General features: G+C 44.5%; 1 protein-coding gene across 1 annotated transcript in view; it reads left to right on the top strand.

Annotated features, from left to right (window-relative positions):
- oca2 (oculocutaneous albinism II) overlaps window positions 1-14,975 on the top strand; it is a gene marked incomplete at both ends in the record, with an annotated part of 81,882 nt that overhangs the window by 47,243 nt on the left and 19,664 nt on the right. The window contains 4 exons of the mRNA XM_080535975.1: window positions 6,860-6,987; window positions 8,050-8,109; window positions 9,225-9,329; window positions 12,400-12,493. Coding sequence (XP_080392101.1) covers window positions 6,860-6,987; window positions 8,050-8,109; window positions 9,225-9,329; window positions 12,400-12,493 — 387 coding nt within the window. The remainder of the gene's footprint in view (window positions 1-6,859; window positions 6,988-8,049; window positions 8,110-9,224; window positions 9,330-12,399; window positions 12,494-14,975) is intronic.

Below are 14,975 nucleotides of genomic sequence, written 5' to 3'. Positions count from 1 at the left end.
AATGTAAAAACTTTGACGCTCAATAATCTCCGAACTGCCCTAAACTGAGATAGAAGAACCTTATAATTCTAACGTCACGACTAGTATCTCATTAGAGGGAGAAAAAAGGCGTTAATGATAAAGAATCATTGTATTGCTTTTTACAGGCCTTACTGAATAGTTGCAGGTTCCGCTGTGTAATTATGAAGCAGCGCTTCCTCCTCCCGGGCGCTACGAAATGATCCTGAATACCGGGCTGACAAAGACACGCAAGCAGGAAATGACATAGTTACCGTCCTGCTTTTAGACCGTCACATGTGTATTATACACAGAGCTCAGAGGAAGGACGAATAATCACCTATATTGGGTAGAAGAATGCAGAAACAACCATGTTGTAAATGGTAAATGGACTGCATTTATATAGCGCTTTTTTTAGCTGCTTCAAAGCTGCTCCAAAGCGCTTTACAACGGCCTCTCATTCACCCGTTCACACACACATTCACACACCAATGGCGGCAAGCTGCCATGCAAGGCACCGGCCCGAGCAATTTTGGGGTTCAGTGTCTTGCCCAAGGACACTTCGACATGTGGCCAGCCGGGGCTCGAACCGCTGATCTGCCGACCTTGTGATCATTAGACGGCGACTCTACCTCCTGCACCACAGCCTCCCCATCTGTGTCTCGTATGTCAAGAGTCATTGGCAATTTTCAAAGAATATATCCTTTGGAGGCATTTCAACATGAAGCATGCATGAGCATTATGGAATTATGGATATGGACCGCTTCGTTGTCCTGTGAATCGCTTTTGTATCCAAAAGTTCCTCAGTGACGGAAAGCTGAGCATCCGCCCCCCGGATCGAATGAATATGGAAAGGTGGGCAGTGTCCGTCCTGTTCCTACTCTCACCTGCAGCCAGCCAATACCAAACTAATTCCTAGGCTTTAGTTTTTAGCTGGGTCTGTAAGTCGGAGGCCAGCTCATCCACCCAGCTAGCCAGGGCGTTTCAGGACATGCTGATATTTTCAAATGCCTGCTTCTTGTCGGGGCATACAACATCACATACCTTTCCAATGCCATTTTGAATAAACTCTCCCTCTGTTGCTGTGTCCTCAACTATTATAAAGCTTGTTACCTTCACCGCTCCCTCACACGGGCTGGTTATGAGAGAAAACATGTTTTGTTGTTGAAGGTTGCGTTTTAATTCTTGACTTTTTGTTGAACTAAGAAGCACAATGCTTAGACTTGGCATTAGAGGCCCTATTGCTGTATTCAAGTTTCCAAAATAAACCAAAAAATTTGAGATACGACTTGTTACATTGACCTTTTTGAGCCTTTTATTTGTTGGACTTAATTCGAGGACATGCTGATATTTTCAAACGCCTGCTTCTTGTCGTGGCATACAACATCACATACCTTGTCAATGCAAATTTATTTTATTTTTTAAAATTTGTTTTTCAGATTTTATCCCTTTTTCACCCAATTTGGTAGCCAATTTAACCCAACGTAGCATCCAATTATCCCCTGCCTATTGCATAGGATCCGCCGCACGACCCCGTGGCCGGCAGTCCCAGAGGAGGCCGCCAGGCAGACTAGGCTGACTGGCTCCTCGAGCCCAGTACCGTTATTCCGGCACCCAGGGGGCGGTGTTGCGCGACGGATCCTAGTCCAGAAATACTCCTATACCGCCCTCGGAAGCGGCCGGCCAATATGCCGCTTCCCGTGTGCCTCGGCCATATCTGGAGTCAATGCAATTTTGAATAACCTCTCCTTCTGTTGCTCCTCAACTGATGTCCTCAACTATTATAAAGCTTGCCTTCACCGCTCCCTCACACGGACTGATTACGCAAGTAAACATGTTTCGTTGTTGAAGGTTGCGTTGACTTTTGGTTGAACTAAAAAGCACAATGCCTATTTGGCTTAGACTTGTTTTAGAGGCCCTATTGCTGTATTCAAGTGTCCAAAGAAAACCAAACAATTTGAGATACGACTTGTTGCATTGACCTTTTGGCCGCCCCCCCCACACATCATGAGTGGTTTATCTCAACATGTAAAAGCAAAAACAAGTTATGCTCATCGTTTATCAATTGAAGAACGGTCGTCTATCTGTGCATTCACTAATCTATTGATCCCCTTTGGGTATTAGGGACAACAAACATTTTCTCTCCGTTGCGTCAGTTTAGTGTGGGAGCACTTTTATAATAAACATGATTTTTTTTTCTGAATGAAAACCTTATTATTATGCTACCACTTCCTTAAAGTCACAGTTTTAATTATTTAGATTTCTGACACATCATCACCCAGCCCTTTTTAGATAGCACTACATCTTTCCTCTCTATATAGTTTAGTAACAGTATTATAGATTTAACAGAGGGGGGATGGTTAGGGGTAGGGGAGGTTGTATGCATGTCCAGGGGGGGAGGGTGGGTGGCAGGGTTAGGGGAGATGGTTAGGGGTAGGGGAGGTTGTAAGCATGGGAGAACAGGTAGGTTTTGAGGTGGGATTTAAAAGTGGAGAGTGAGGGTGAGTCTCTGAGTGGTTGAGGGAGAGAGTTCCAGAGGCGGGGTGCAGCTCTTGAAAAGGCACAGTCTCCGAAAGCCTTTGAGTTTTGAGACGTGAAGTGGTGCTTCGGTTGGACATGTTTGTTGGAGATATGTCAACATATCATCGTCTTTTGCCTGATGCAGCGTGACAGAGTCTTTTCCTGTCAGCTAAGAACAACTTGTGTTGTTACCTCTGGCAGGCCTATCAGCTGAGTTGTATTGTGATAGTCAGTGGATTAGATTTGTTTCTCTATCCGAAACCACTTTGTATCGATTTGCATTTGCAATCTAGAACATGTGCCAGCTGATCTTAGCGAATACTGTGGCCTATATCCCTCAGGGTAGAATACTGATTCTGAATATAATGTTTCTGAAGAATGTGTGTTTCTCTATGAAGGTTGATTTTAATACCAGTATCCCAATAGTCCCCAAATGAAGATGGCTTCTTACATCTTATCTGGTTACTAGCTCCGGTAGCAACGGACTGTAGCAACGGAACATGCTCAGTTAATTGCAGGGCCGAATCCATTTACCTCTCAGTGACATAGATTAAACAGGCATGACCCTGAGCACACGCGCACGCACGCACGCACGCACGCACGCACGCACGCACGCACGCACACACACACACACACACACACACACACACACACACCACACACACACACACACACACACACACACACACACCCACACACACACACAATCTTCTCATTAATGCATGCCGGTCACAGTTGTGGTGAACTACAGCCGGCTGATCTGATCTGTTCACACACAGAAGATGTTTTTGTAAATTGAGCATCATTAACATGTCATTAGATTGACACGGCAAGATTTAATTTGTCTTTTGCCTCGTCATTTAATCACTAAGATGTGGACGTTTCTGTGGACATGTGGTACCTGTTTGTCCTTACTGCTCATCAGGTGTACAAACATGCAAGCTACCCATCTTCCGTCGTAGACTGAAGATCTTCATCTCTTCAGGTTACACCTTAACTGCTCCTCCTGAGACATCTACTGCCCCTCAGCACTGCGTCTCCTGAAGACACCCGCTTTCCCCTCTACTGTGTCCCTAAGAACTTCTATTGACCCCCTTGTACTGTTTCTCTGTTTCTTAAAAAAATAAAAAAACCTAGGTTTAGAAGAAGTTTTTTCCTTCTACCAATGGCCCCGGGCCTGAGCTGGATTACTCTTCCTGCTACGACTGGTGGATTGATGATTCACTTGCTTAGTCTAATGTATTGATTGTAAGTCGCTTTGGAATAAGGCGTCTGCTAAATGCCAAACATGTAAAATAGAAATGTAATGCAAGCACTGCAAAGAGATCCTCGAAACACAGAAGCACTCCAGCCTCCCTACTTTGCATCCTTGCTTTCTTTCTGTTTAGGTAGAATTTGTCAAGTTCCTTAACCTTACGAACGTTATCTTGAACAACAAGATGCTCAACTAACAACTAACACAGCCCTTCTTTATCTACTGGCCTCGGCCATGTTGTCCTCAACCACTTTGTTCTGAGTATCAAACGCTAGGAAAACAAACACTTTGGCTTGGAGATAAACAAACGTGATGAGACGGTGTTCACGACACAAAGTCACCGGCCCGGAACGCTGTTGTCCTGCGTATGATAGATGGGCCTATCAGAAGCTCCTCAGATCGCTCTAAAAGCTCTTTTTAATTGGAGAGCTCTCTCCGTCGGCTGTCGGCTATGCGCTGTTCTCCTCTCGCTTTAGGAGGCAGCCTCGGGGAATATCAATGCAGGGAGGAAATCTACAGTCTCATGCTGCTTTTGTCTTATCATTTTTTTGGGGGGGGATTTGTTTGTTTAATAACTTTTACAAGACTGAGTTTATTTATCGTTTCCTTCGATTGAGTCGTGTGTGTAGCAATCGTAAACTCTAATAATCATATATCGTGTAGTTTTCCCCACTTAATTTAGTTAATGCTACAGTAATCATGCAGTATGTATGATTAAGTTGTCTAAATAAGTAGGAAACTGTGACTATCACAATAGAAAGTAAAGTTGACACAATTGAAAGGCTCACTCACTCTAACATACAGTTTATCACCACTGAAACCAGATTCAAGATAGCTTTATTGTCTGTCACACAGTGACAGAAATCCTCCTTCGACAGGCAGAAGTGCAGCTCAAGAATACATTTTTTTTTACAACCAAACAGAAATACACATTGTATTGCAATAACCAAGGCTCTGTTCTCCATGTTGAAACAAATCTTTGATCAGCGAAGTGACTTCTGTTTTTTTCCAGGTAATTCTTCTCTGGTCTCAGATCTCCAGTCTAGTCAGACGTTGTCTCTCTGTGAGCAGATGCACTCTCAGACCACCTGTCCCCGGCCCTGATTAGCAATTAGCATCTCAACAGGAGCGCACCCGTATGGTTGAACAAACAAATCACCATCGTCCAAATCACAGAACACAGGCGAGCAACATTTGAATATGTAAACAAAAAAGTTCTACTCCAACCTCACTTTTTTTGGCCCCCCCTTCTTTCTCTCTCTCTCTTTCTCTCTCTTTCTCTCTCTCTCTGGACAGAAGGGTTCTGAAGGCCGGGTGGATTTGTTATTTCTCTCTCTTTCTCTCTCTCTCTCTTTCTCTCTCCCTCTCTCTCTTTCTCTCTTTCTCTCTTTCTCTTTCTCTCTCTCCCTCTCTCTCTCTTTCTCTCTCTCCCTCTCTTTCTCTCTCCCTCTCTCTCTTTCTCTCTTTCTCTTTCTCTCTCTCCCTCTCTCTTTCTCTTTCTCTCTCTCCCTCTTTCTCTCTCTCTCTCTCTCTCTCTCTCTCTCTCTCTCTCTCTCTCTCTCGTCTCTGCCTCCCCCCTCTCTCCCCCCCCCTCTCTTCGCCAGCTTTCATCAGTTGTGAAATGATTTCCCCAAGGCAATTAAGAAAACTCACCTGTTTAATCAAATTTCGCTCAAAGTGGATGCCTACTCTCCTCTCCCTCCTCCTCCCAAAGATAGGAAGTGATTCTGAGTATTGGCAAGCCAGTGCCAACCTTAATCCTCCGACTGGAATGTGTGTTATGCAGTGTGATGCTTAGTTAATGAGGGTTTGATTAAACCTACCAAGCCTGACCAGGTGCATTACCCGTCAGTCCCTCAGTGGCGCCACTTGACTCAATCAGGTTATTGGGAAACAAGGCATGGAGAGAGAGCTTTCTTTGATGGAAATAAAATCCACTGGGTGTCTCACACAGAAAGAGTACGTCTGTCACAGTGATCCTGTTTGTTCTATTCTATACTCTCCTCCGTCAACATGACCTGCCCAAAATGGTGCAGTCAACTGAGTATGAATGCTAATGCTAACGCAGGGAGGTTGCATGTCATGACGTTAGAATTATAAGGTTCTATCTCAATTTTTGGTTAAAATTTTGTTTTTTACATAATCTGATCCATTAGGTGTTTATTAATACCTGTGTGGTGTTATTTTTTTAAATGTTGACATTTTTGAGTTAGTAATTAATAAAATACAAAGGTTCCATCTCACAGAACATAATGGAATGTAAAAACTTTGACGCTCAATATCTCTGAACTACCCTAAACGGAGATAGAACCGTATCATTCTAAGCTCACGACTTGTCTGTTGTCACATACACATGTCATAGCTACTCCCAGACATTTATTTATTCTTGTTTGTGGTGTGAACACATTGTAACAACATCTGTTTTGACATCCTTGAAAAGTAGAAGACCCTGTTGTTTCTTGAACATGGCCAGCCTGTGTTCTGCCGTGTTTGTCCATAAAGCATAGTTTATGTGCAGTTTTGTGCACATACTATATTTGGTTATTAAGGTGTACAGTTTCTTTTACCTCTGAAATATACAGTAACTCATCTAACTATGTGTAACTTAATGGCCCTCTAAAACCTTACAGTATATACAGAAGATTGCGTTGTCATAGCTGCATTAAACTTTGCAAGTGTTTTATTCTCAAGCGGGGCAGCTGTATCTCAGGAGGTAGAGTCGCCGTCTAATGATCACAAGGTTGGCAGATCGGCGGTTCGAGTCGAGCCCCGGCTGGTCACATGTCGAAGTGTCCTTGGGCAAGACACTGAACCCCACATTGCTCCCAGTGAGCGGGCCGGCGCCTTGCATGGTAGCTTGCCGCCATTGGTGTGTGAATGTGTGTATGAATGGGTGAATGAGAGGCCGTTGTAAAGCGCTTTGGATAAAGGCGCTATAAGTGCAGACCATTTATGTTGGTGAAACGAGCAGACAGGCTGACTGTCAGACAGGCGGATCTCAGAGGCTGATCTCTCCTGATCTCAGAGGCTGATCTCTCCTGATCTCAGAGGCTGATCTCTCCTGATCTCTCCTGTTCTCACCTGCAGGCTGGATCGCCATCCTAGGAGCTCTGTGGCTGCTGGTCCTGGCCGACATCCAGGACTTTGAGATAATCTTACACCGGGTGGAGTGGGCCACGCTCCTGTTCTTCGCTGCTCTGTTTGTATTGATGGAGGTGCGTAACACAAACACACACACACACACACACGCTCCCAGCCAAACATAACAAAGTAGCTGATGCATGCAGGACAGAGAGTCTTTTACAGCCAAAATCTCTAAACCTCTTCAAAGAGCACACTGACTCTGAGGCTCAAATTACATCCCTCCTCCAGCAAGCTCTTTAGAGCATACAATAGATAAGACAAAACAAAACAAAACACAGATGACATACTGTAACACAATGATATGATTGAAATATTGTTTGAATTGTATTGAAATGTCAGGGCAATGGATTGAGGTATTCACAAGGCATTCTACTGTGGACAGTAATACAGTACATATAGAATAGTAGGATGTTGCAAATATGGATTTATTATTAATAATGTGCTGTATACTCATCCATAAGCCACAGCATGAGAGAAAAGGCAAGGTGTCAGCAGAATAACTGCTTTGTTAGCTGTTTGTGCTGTTTTGCTACAGTATTTTAATCCTTTGTTTTTTAAGGTTCACAATCGCACACAGAAACACAGAAACACAGACGCACAGAAACACAGACACACACAGAAACACAGAAACACAGAAACACAGACACACAGAAACACAGAAACACAGACACACAGACACAGGGGTTTAGTGCAGGCCCCAGATAAACTGTTTGCTCAGTGGAGGAAAAACAGTAGGAGGCTCAACGCCATATCACTGTTCTCCAGAAGGAGAGGCACAATTCTGCCTATTCTCTGAAATGTCTATTCTGTCAAAACGACTTACAACTACATATCTATGTATCCAAAATGGTGTGAAAAGGTTGTCTCTTCGTGAGGTTAGAATTATAAGGTTCTTTCTCCATTTTTGTCAACATTTTGTTTTTTTACATAATCTGAACCATTAGGTGTTTATTAATGTAAAAACGTTGACGCTCAATATCTCTGAACTGCCCAAAACGGAGATAGAACCTTAGAATTCTAAGATCATGTCTTCTCAATCTACCTGTACATGGATGAGGATGAGGATGGATGTGGTCATCAAACTCTTTAAAGTCACCAACGATTTATATTGATTTCCTCCGCATCTCTCGTAGGCTTTAGCCCAGCTGCAACTGATCGACTACATCGGAGTCCAGACAGCAGAGCTTATAAAAGTGAGTTCTTCATATTTTCAAACTGAACAATCTTCACACGCACACGTCCCAGAATGACATATAACCGATATATAACCGCACAGCTATGATATCGCATCTCATGCATAATTCCATCTGTAATTCAGCAAAAACTCGGAATTAAACGACTGCATTTGAATGTGTTTTCACATTCCCCCCCCCCCTGTTGTTGTGTTGCATTCTGGGATATCGGTCAGGGCGACATTACAGCCTTCCTGGATTATTCCAGGCCTTTATGGCGGCGTCTCTTGGCGGAGAATTACCCGGCGATGGACACGTCAGCTTGTGTTTGGACAGCGGGCCTTTGTACCCCGCGTAATTACACATGACAGGTGGTGTTCTGTCCTGATAACTCCCCTGCTCGCTGTGGAGAGGAGGGCAGAGCATTGGACATGCTGGATAGGCCTCCCTCCCTCCCCTCCCTCCCTCCCCTCCTTCCCTCCCTCCCTCCCTCCCTCCCCTCCCTCCCTCCCTCCCCTCCCTCCCTCCCCTCTCCTCTCTCCTCCCTCCTCCCTCCCTCCCTCCCTTCCTCCCCTCCCTCCTCCTTCCTCCTCCTCTCTCCTCCCTTCTCTCTCCTCCCTCCCTCTCTCCTCCCTCCCTCCCTCCCTCCCTCCCTCCCTCCCCTCCCCTCCCCTCCCTTCCCCTCCCGGTAAGTACTCGGGGAGGGAACCCAGCCAGCCGCCCGTATCTCCTTGTGCGATGTCACAGCCCTGCAGCTTGCCCACGTCCTGCCTTTATGTAAGAGAGTGTAAGAGTCTGACACAGTCACACGGTCACACACGGTCACGCTCTGCCCCTCTCTCCCGCCCGCTGCCCAGGAGGAGAGGACTGGGCCATGCCAGGCAGGCATGCATGGCAGAGAGCAGAGCAAGGCAGAGCCACAATGTCACACAGACAGACAGACAGACAGGCGGTTTCACCCCCTCATCATCCTCTCCACCCTGACCAGAGGGTTCAGGGCCGTGAACTTCTGTTGGCCTGTCGGGGAGGTGGGGAGGTGGGGGGTTGTGCTATTGTGCTAATCTGCCGCTGGGTGTTGAGTGCTATTGAAAAGCTGCAGTGATGTGATGTGTCACTCTTGTTATCTCCTCTCCCAGGCCGTACCAGAAGAGCAGCGCCTCGCTATCGCCATTATCCTGGTGATGTGGGTCTCCGCTCTCGCCTCCTCCCTCATAGACAACATCCCCTTCACTGCCACAATGGTGAGAGTCTTCTGTACACGCACGCACACATACGCACCCACGCACGCACACATACGCACCCACGCACGCACACATACGCACCCACGCACGCACACATACGCACGCACACATACGCACGCACACATACGCACCCACACACGCACACATACGCACACACACACACACACACACACACACACACGCACACACACACACACACGCACACACCCGCACACACACACACACACCCGCACACACCCACACACACACACACACACACACACACACACACCCGCACACACACACACACACACACACAAATATTTCACAGTTGTGGTGGTTTACTCTCTTGGGATTTGTCATCAAGTAATAAATGGGCAATTTTTAAATTTAAGACTAGATCAAGTGCAGCAGCAGTGTCTGAACTCTTATCTGCTGCCCAGGCATAAGAAGGCACTCATGTTAATGAATTAATAAGACCATCATGGATGGCGAGCTGGAACGATGAATATGACATCAAATAGACTCAGTGAGACGCTGCCAATAGAGCCGTGGCCAATGAGCCAGAGGAAAGAATAGACGACAAATTAAAGTAGCCACTCCAGAAATCACGTAACACTGCCAAGTGGGGCACTCGATGTAGAAGTAGCATGCATGTTCATGAATGAATGAATGAATGAATGAATGAATGAATGAATGAATGGTCTTTATTGTCATTGCTATAGTACAGGTACCAAACAACGAAATTTGGGAGGGGTGGCTCCCCTGGTGTTAGGAAAGAAAAAAAAAAGAAAAAAAACAAGAAGGGAAAGGAGCTGGTTTACATAAATAAAGGCTATGTACACTATCCACTATACTATACTGTACAGATAAGACGACTAGGGTTGTCATATTGCACATAGTGTTATTGCACATTCATTTAAAGTGTCGCAGTTTGCAGGCTTCACATCATGCTTCGCTCTACGGTGAGAGACAGCTGCTATCTCCTGAAGGTCACTCGGGTTTCTTCAATCAGAATCAGAATCAGAATCAGAATCAGAATCAGAAGACTTTATTGCCATGACATGTAAACATGTTAGGAATTTGGTTTGGTACAGTGGAGCACGGTTTACAACAAGACAGGACAAGACAAACCAACATCATAGTGCAAAAAAGTAATAAATAAATATAAGAAGTGCAAAGACCAAGTGTTCAAGTGTTCATGTCCAGACAGTCCAAAGCTCTCTGGGTGGGGGTGTGCATGTCGGGCAATCCTTCTGCACTCCATGTTTACAGTTCAAGTCGAATGCACCCGATGGCAAATGTACTAGAAAATGTGATCACAAAATGTGCTGTGTGATGTATTCCAACCTCGTCCAGCTGGGGAGGCGAAACAGGTCGTGCCACCAACACTTGAGATGCTCAGCATCTAGATACATACCAGTGGTGTAGTCTAGTGTTTTCTAGTGGGTATATTGTGATTTTTCCCTCGTTCATTTCGGAACCCCATAAAAATAAATCTGCGCTCCCTGTCTAACGTTATCTATCTAAATTACATGTTATAAGGCTGATCTGTGCATGGTAGTGCTGCATTCTGACTTATTTCATGTCGCATCTCCCCCCGTTGATGGTATATGACGCTATAGTCAGTCCCGATGGTGAATGGGGTGAATTTTATGAATGAAAGTGTGAAAGTTCTGTCACGAAACGCTGTTACGTATCCTCACACATGTTTAAGTGGGTATATGGAAATCCTTGGCCTTTCCCAGTGGGTATACGGCGTTAGTCCTGCGTATCACCTAGACTACAACACTGATACATACTACATTCTGTGAGGCAGAAGTCACATTCTTAAAGTGGCTTTTTCTTTACAGAGCATGATGCTAGCGTCTCAATGTCGATATGAGGCAGCGAATTAAAACTCAATACCATGAGTGAATTCTGTGCAGCAGCAACGACTAGAAAGGAAAACAGCTGCAGTTCGTGACGTTAGAATTATAAGGTTCTATCTCCATTTTTGTCAACATTGAGTTTTTTACATAATCTGATCCATTAGGTGTTTATTAATGCCTGTGTGGTGTTATTTTTAAAATGTTGACATCTTTGAGTTAGTAATTAATAAAATACAAAGGTTCCATCTCACAAAACATAATGGAATGTAAAAACGTTGACGCTCAATATCTCTGAACTACCCTAAACGGAGATAGAACCTTTCTAAGCTCACGATACTAGAAAGGAAAACAGCTGCAGCAGTAGGGAGAAGCTTCTGGTCTGGGTAGAAACCCTCACTATTGTGCCCCAAAGACTCTGTACTGCCGGCATTAACTGCTGCGTCATTATCCTGCAAACAAGATTGCCATGGGGTACGGCTAAACCCGTTTACTGTGTTCCCATTTATTGAATGAGAGAATCCATTAACTGTGAAAAGCTGTTAGCTGACCTTGAATGGCTGTGTGGGACCCTTGAAGGACCTGAATGGGATAGCTCTCTCTCTCTCTCTCTCTCTCTCTCTCTCGCCCCTGCCTGCGCATTCATACTCAGGGGAACGACACTAATGGTGAAGTCATATCGGTTACAGCCATCGCCCAGATTTAAGGAGCTGTTTTTGTAAAGAAAAAGCTGATAGTCTAATGAAAATGATACACCAAACAACTTTCAGCCCCTCACTAGAGAAAGAGACGCACACACACACACACACACACACACACACACTATTACCTCAGAATACACACACACACACACACACACACTATTACCTCAGAATACACACACACGCACGCATGCACGCAAACACACACCTACAAAAAAAAACGTTGTGTCGCTATCTATTAACAGTAGACCTATGATGCGGACATAATATACATGAGAGGTCCACCCACACAAACACTTTTTTTTATTATCAGAGAACAGCTCTTTGGGATTTCGATATTTACATGATCATCAATGTAATAATCCTGGATTATATGGAACATATATCCCACTGTTCAAATAATATACAAACAGCATAAACACAGTACTGAATATGAACCATCTACCAAAAAAAACCATCTACTGTCTGTTTGATTTCTTATTTCTGTATTTCATTATGTTTCTCTCTGTGTGTTTTTCCAAGATCCCTGTTCTCATCAACCTGAGCCAGGATGAAGATGTGAACCTGCCAGTGAAACCTCTCATCTACGCCTTGGCTATGGGCGCATGCCTGGGAGGTGAGAGACAGCCCGTCAAATCTCTCATTCTGACTTCATATATATCGCACAGGTCAGGGACCCTTAATAACGTCATAAGAAAGTCATTATAAGAAATAGCTGTGGCAGAAATGTCCAAACACTGACTATGTATTATGATTTGAACAACGGTTTATAGCTTTTCTTGTGTGACTAGCTAGCAGTGCCTTCTGAAAGACGTCCATCTTTGTCTGATGGCCGGGCCCTTATTCCAGTGGTGTCGTCTAGGTGATACGCAGGACTACGCCGTATACCCACTAGGAAAGGCCAAGGATTTCCGTATACCCACTTAAAAATGTGTGAGGATACGTAGCGGCGTTTTGTGACAGAACTTTCACACTTTCATTCATTAAATTCACCCCGTCTGTGTTACGAAGCACTTGACTTTTGGACCATTGGGACTGACTATAGCGTCATATACCATCAACGGGGGGAGATGCGACATGAAATATGTCAAAATGCAGCACTATCATGCGCAGATCAGCCTTATAACATGTAATTTTATATACGTTAGACAGGGAGCTCAGATTTATTGTTATGGCGTTCCGAAATGAACGATATGAGGCTGGGAGGGAAAAATCACAGTATACCCACTAGAAACAACTAGACTACACCCCTGCCTTATCCACCCCTGGCTGTTGCCTTCCTTCTGTTCCCTCCCAGCTATCCACCCTCACGTACAGCTGAGGTTGTCCCTGGGGGAGCGTAGGGCTTTGTGACAGTAGCTCAGCGTGTCCCTCCCCAGGCTCTACCACGCCCTGTAGGCTAGTCAGAGAGGGTAGTCGGACTACTTCAGCCTAATCAACTGCAGTGTGACAGGTCCGTATCGACCGGCGCTATGATGCTGTCACGGCCTCGCTCCGTTCTCACAGTGACACCTTTTTTTGAGATGTGCGCTGTACACACACACACACACACACACACACACACACACACACACGCTGTGTTGAGCAGCTGCGTCAGCCTGTAGTCTGAGGCTTTCAGAGAGCGATCCTTAAAACAAAGATAGGAGATACGTTGACAGCATGCAGAAAGCCAAAAGGGGAGAAAGACTGAGCAATGTCTTTCTGATGCGAGTGCAATCGCAACTCGGCCAAGTGGAAATAGCCACACTGAGTGTCTTTTAAAGGTACGATAGGTACTGTTATTGAAGGTGGCAACGACGACTCAAACACTAGATGATGACTGGTAGATCTTTGTGGTACAGAAATACACTTAGTCATTATGTCGATCGATAATAATAATAATACATTTTAGATGTGTTTGTAACCCCTGCCATATGGGCGGGGCCTGAGTTCTATTTTAAACAAGTGGCGGTATTACCTGTTATAATAAACTATTCAAATGATGACGATCGGTGCCTCCATTAACTATGTGGAAGTATTTTAAATAGGACTTCCCTTTTAATCCTTTTAGGGCCGGTTTCACAGACAAGGCTTAAGCCTAGTCCTGGACTAAATCACACTTTCAATGTAAAATCTCCATTGAAGATGCTTTTTAGTCCAGGATTAGGCTTAAGCCTTGTCTGTGAAACTGGCCCTTAATGTATTTATGTTTTAATATATTATATGAATTGCCTATTACCTGTTTATGACACAACACAGTGGCTTTACATGCAAATACCAAAGGGTATATATTTATTTACTAAATGCTAAAATTAAAGTGTTGGTAGTCAATTATAATGTTATACATATTCAACAGACAATATCACAATATCCCATAAAACAAAATATAGGCTCAAAGCCTATTCCAATTCCTTTCAAGGAAATAAATGTAATGTTTCCAATAAACTCAAAGTCAACTCAAAGGATTCACAATTGTGCAATATATCATTAAGTAAAATAAAAAGGTGGGCCCACACTCACACACACACGCACTCTGTAACTCAGTCCATTAACCAGTGTTACCGTTGCAGCTGACGTTGCTTGTGAGCGGGGGGCCTTGAAACAGTTATGGCCACTTCACTCGTTTACACGAGCCTAAAATAAAAGCACGTGCGTGGTTCAGTACTCACGTAACCTCGTGGGGACTCGTAGGTAAACGAGGGGTTTGAAAGATGGTGTAAAAAGAGGCAGAGATGAGGGGGGATGGGGTCCAGCGCTTGCCGCGATTAGCTCTACAGTCAAATATAACATACTACAACGAGTAGATGTAGCTTATAAACAAACACCAGACATATGTATTTACCTCTGGTTTACCTTCAATGTGCACCAACATCCAAAGGAATAACTGTTCGTTGATCCCGAATTGTTATACACACAGCTTATACAGATCTTACTTCACTCGAAGATGTCCTCAATCATTCTCACACGTTACTTAGTGCAACCTATTGTTATTAGTACAAAGTCCCGCCCCTCTATCTCAGCATACATTACAGTTGGCTAGCTCTTCCCGATGGACCAATGAAATAAAGAAATGAATGAATGACATATTCATATCACGTAGCAACACACAGCCAATGTGC

The sequence above is a fragment of the Nansenia antarctica genome, assembly GCF_963989245.1.
Source record: "Nansenia antarctica genome assembly, chromosome: 7".
Taxonomy (NCBI): Eukaryota; Metazoa; Chordata; class Actinopteri; order Argentiniformes; family Microstomatidae; genus Nansenia; species Nansenia antarctica.
Note: the sequence above shows the minus strand (reverse complement) of the source record. Positions and strands in the feature narration are given on the sequence as shown.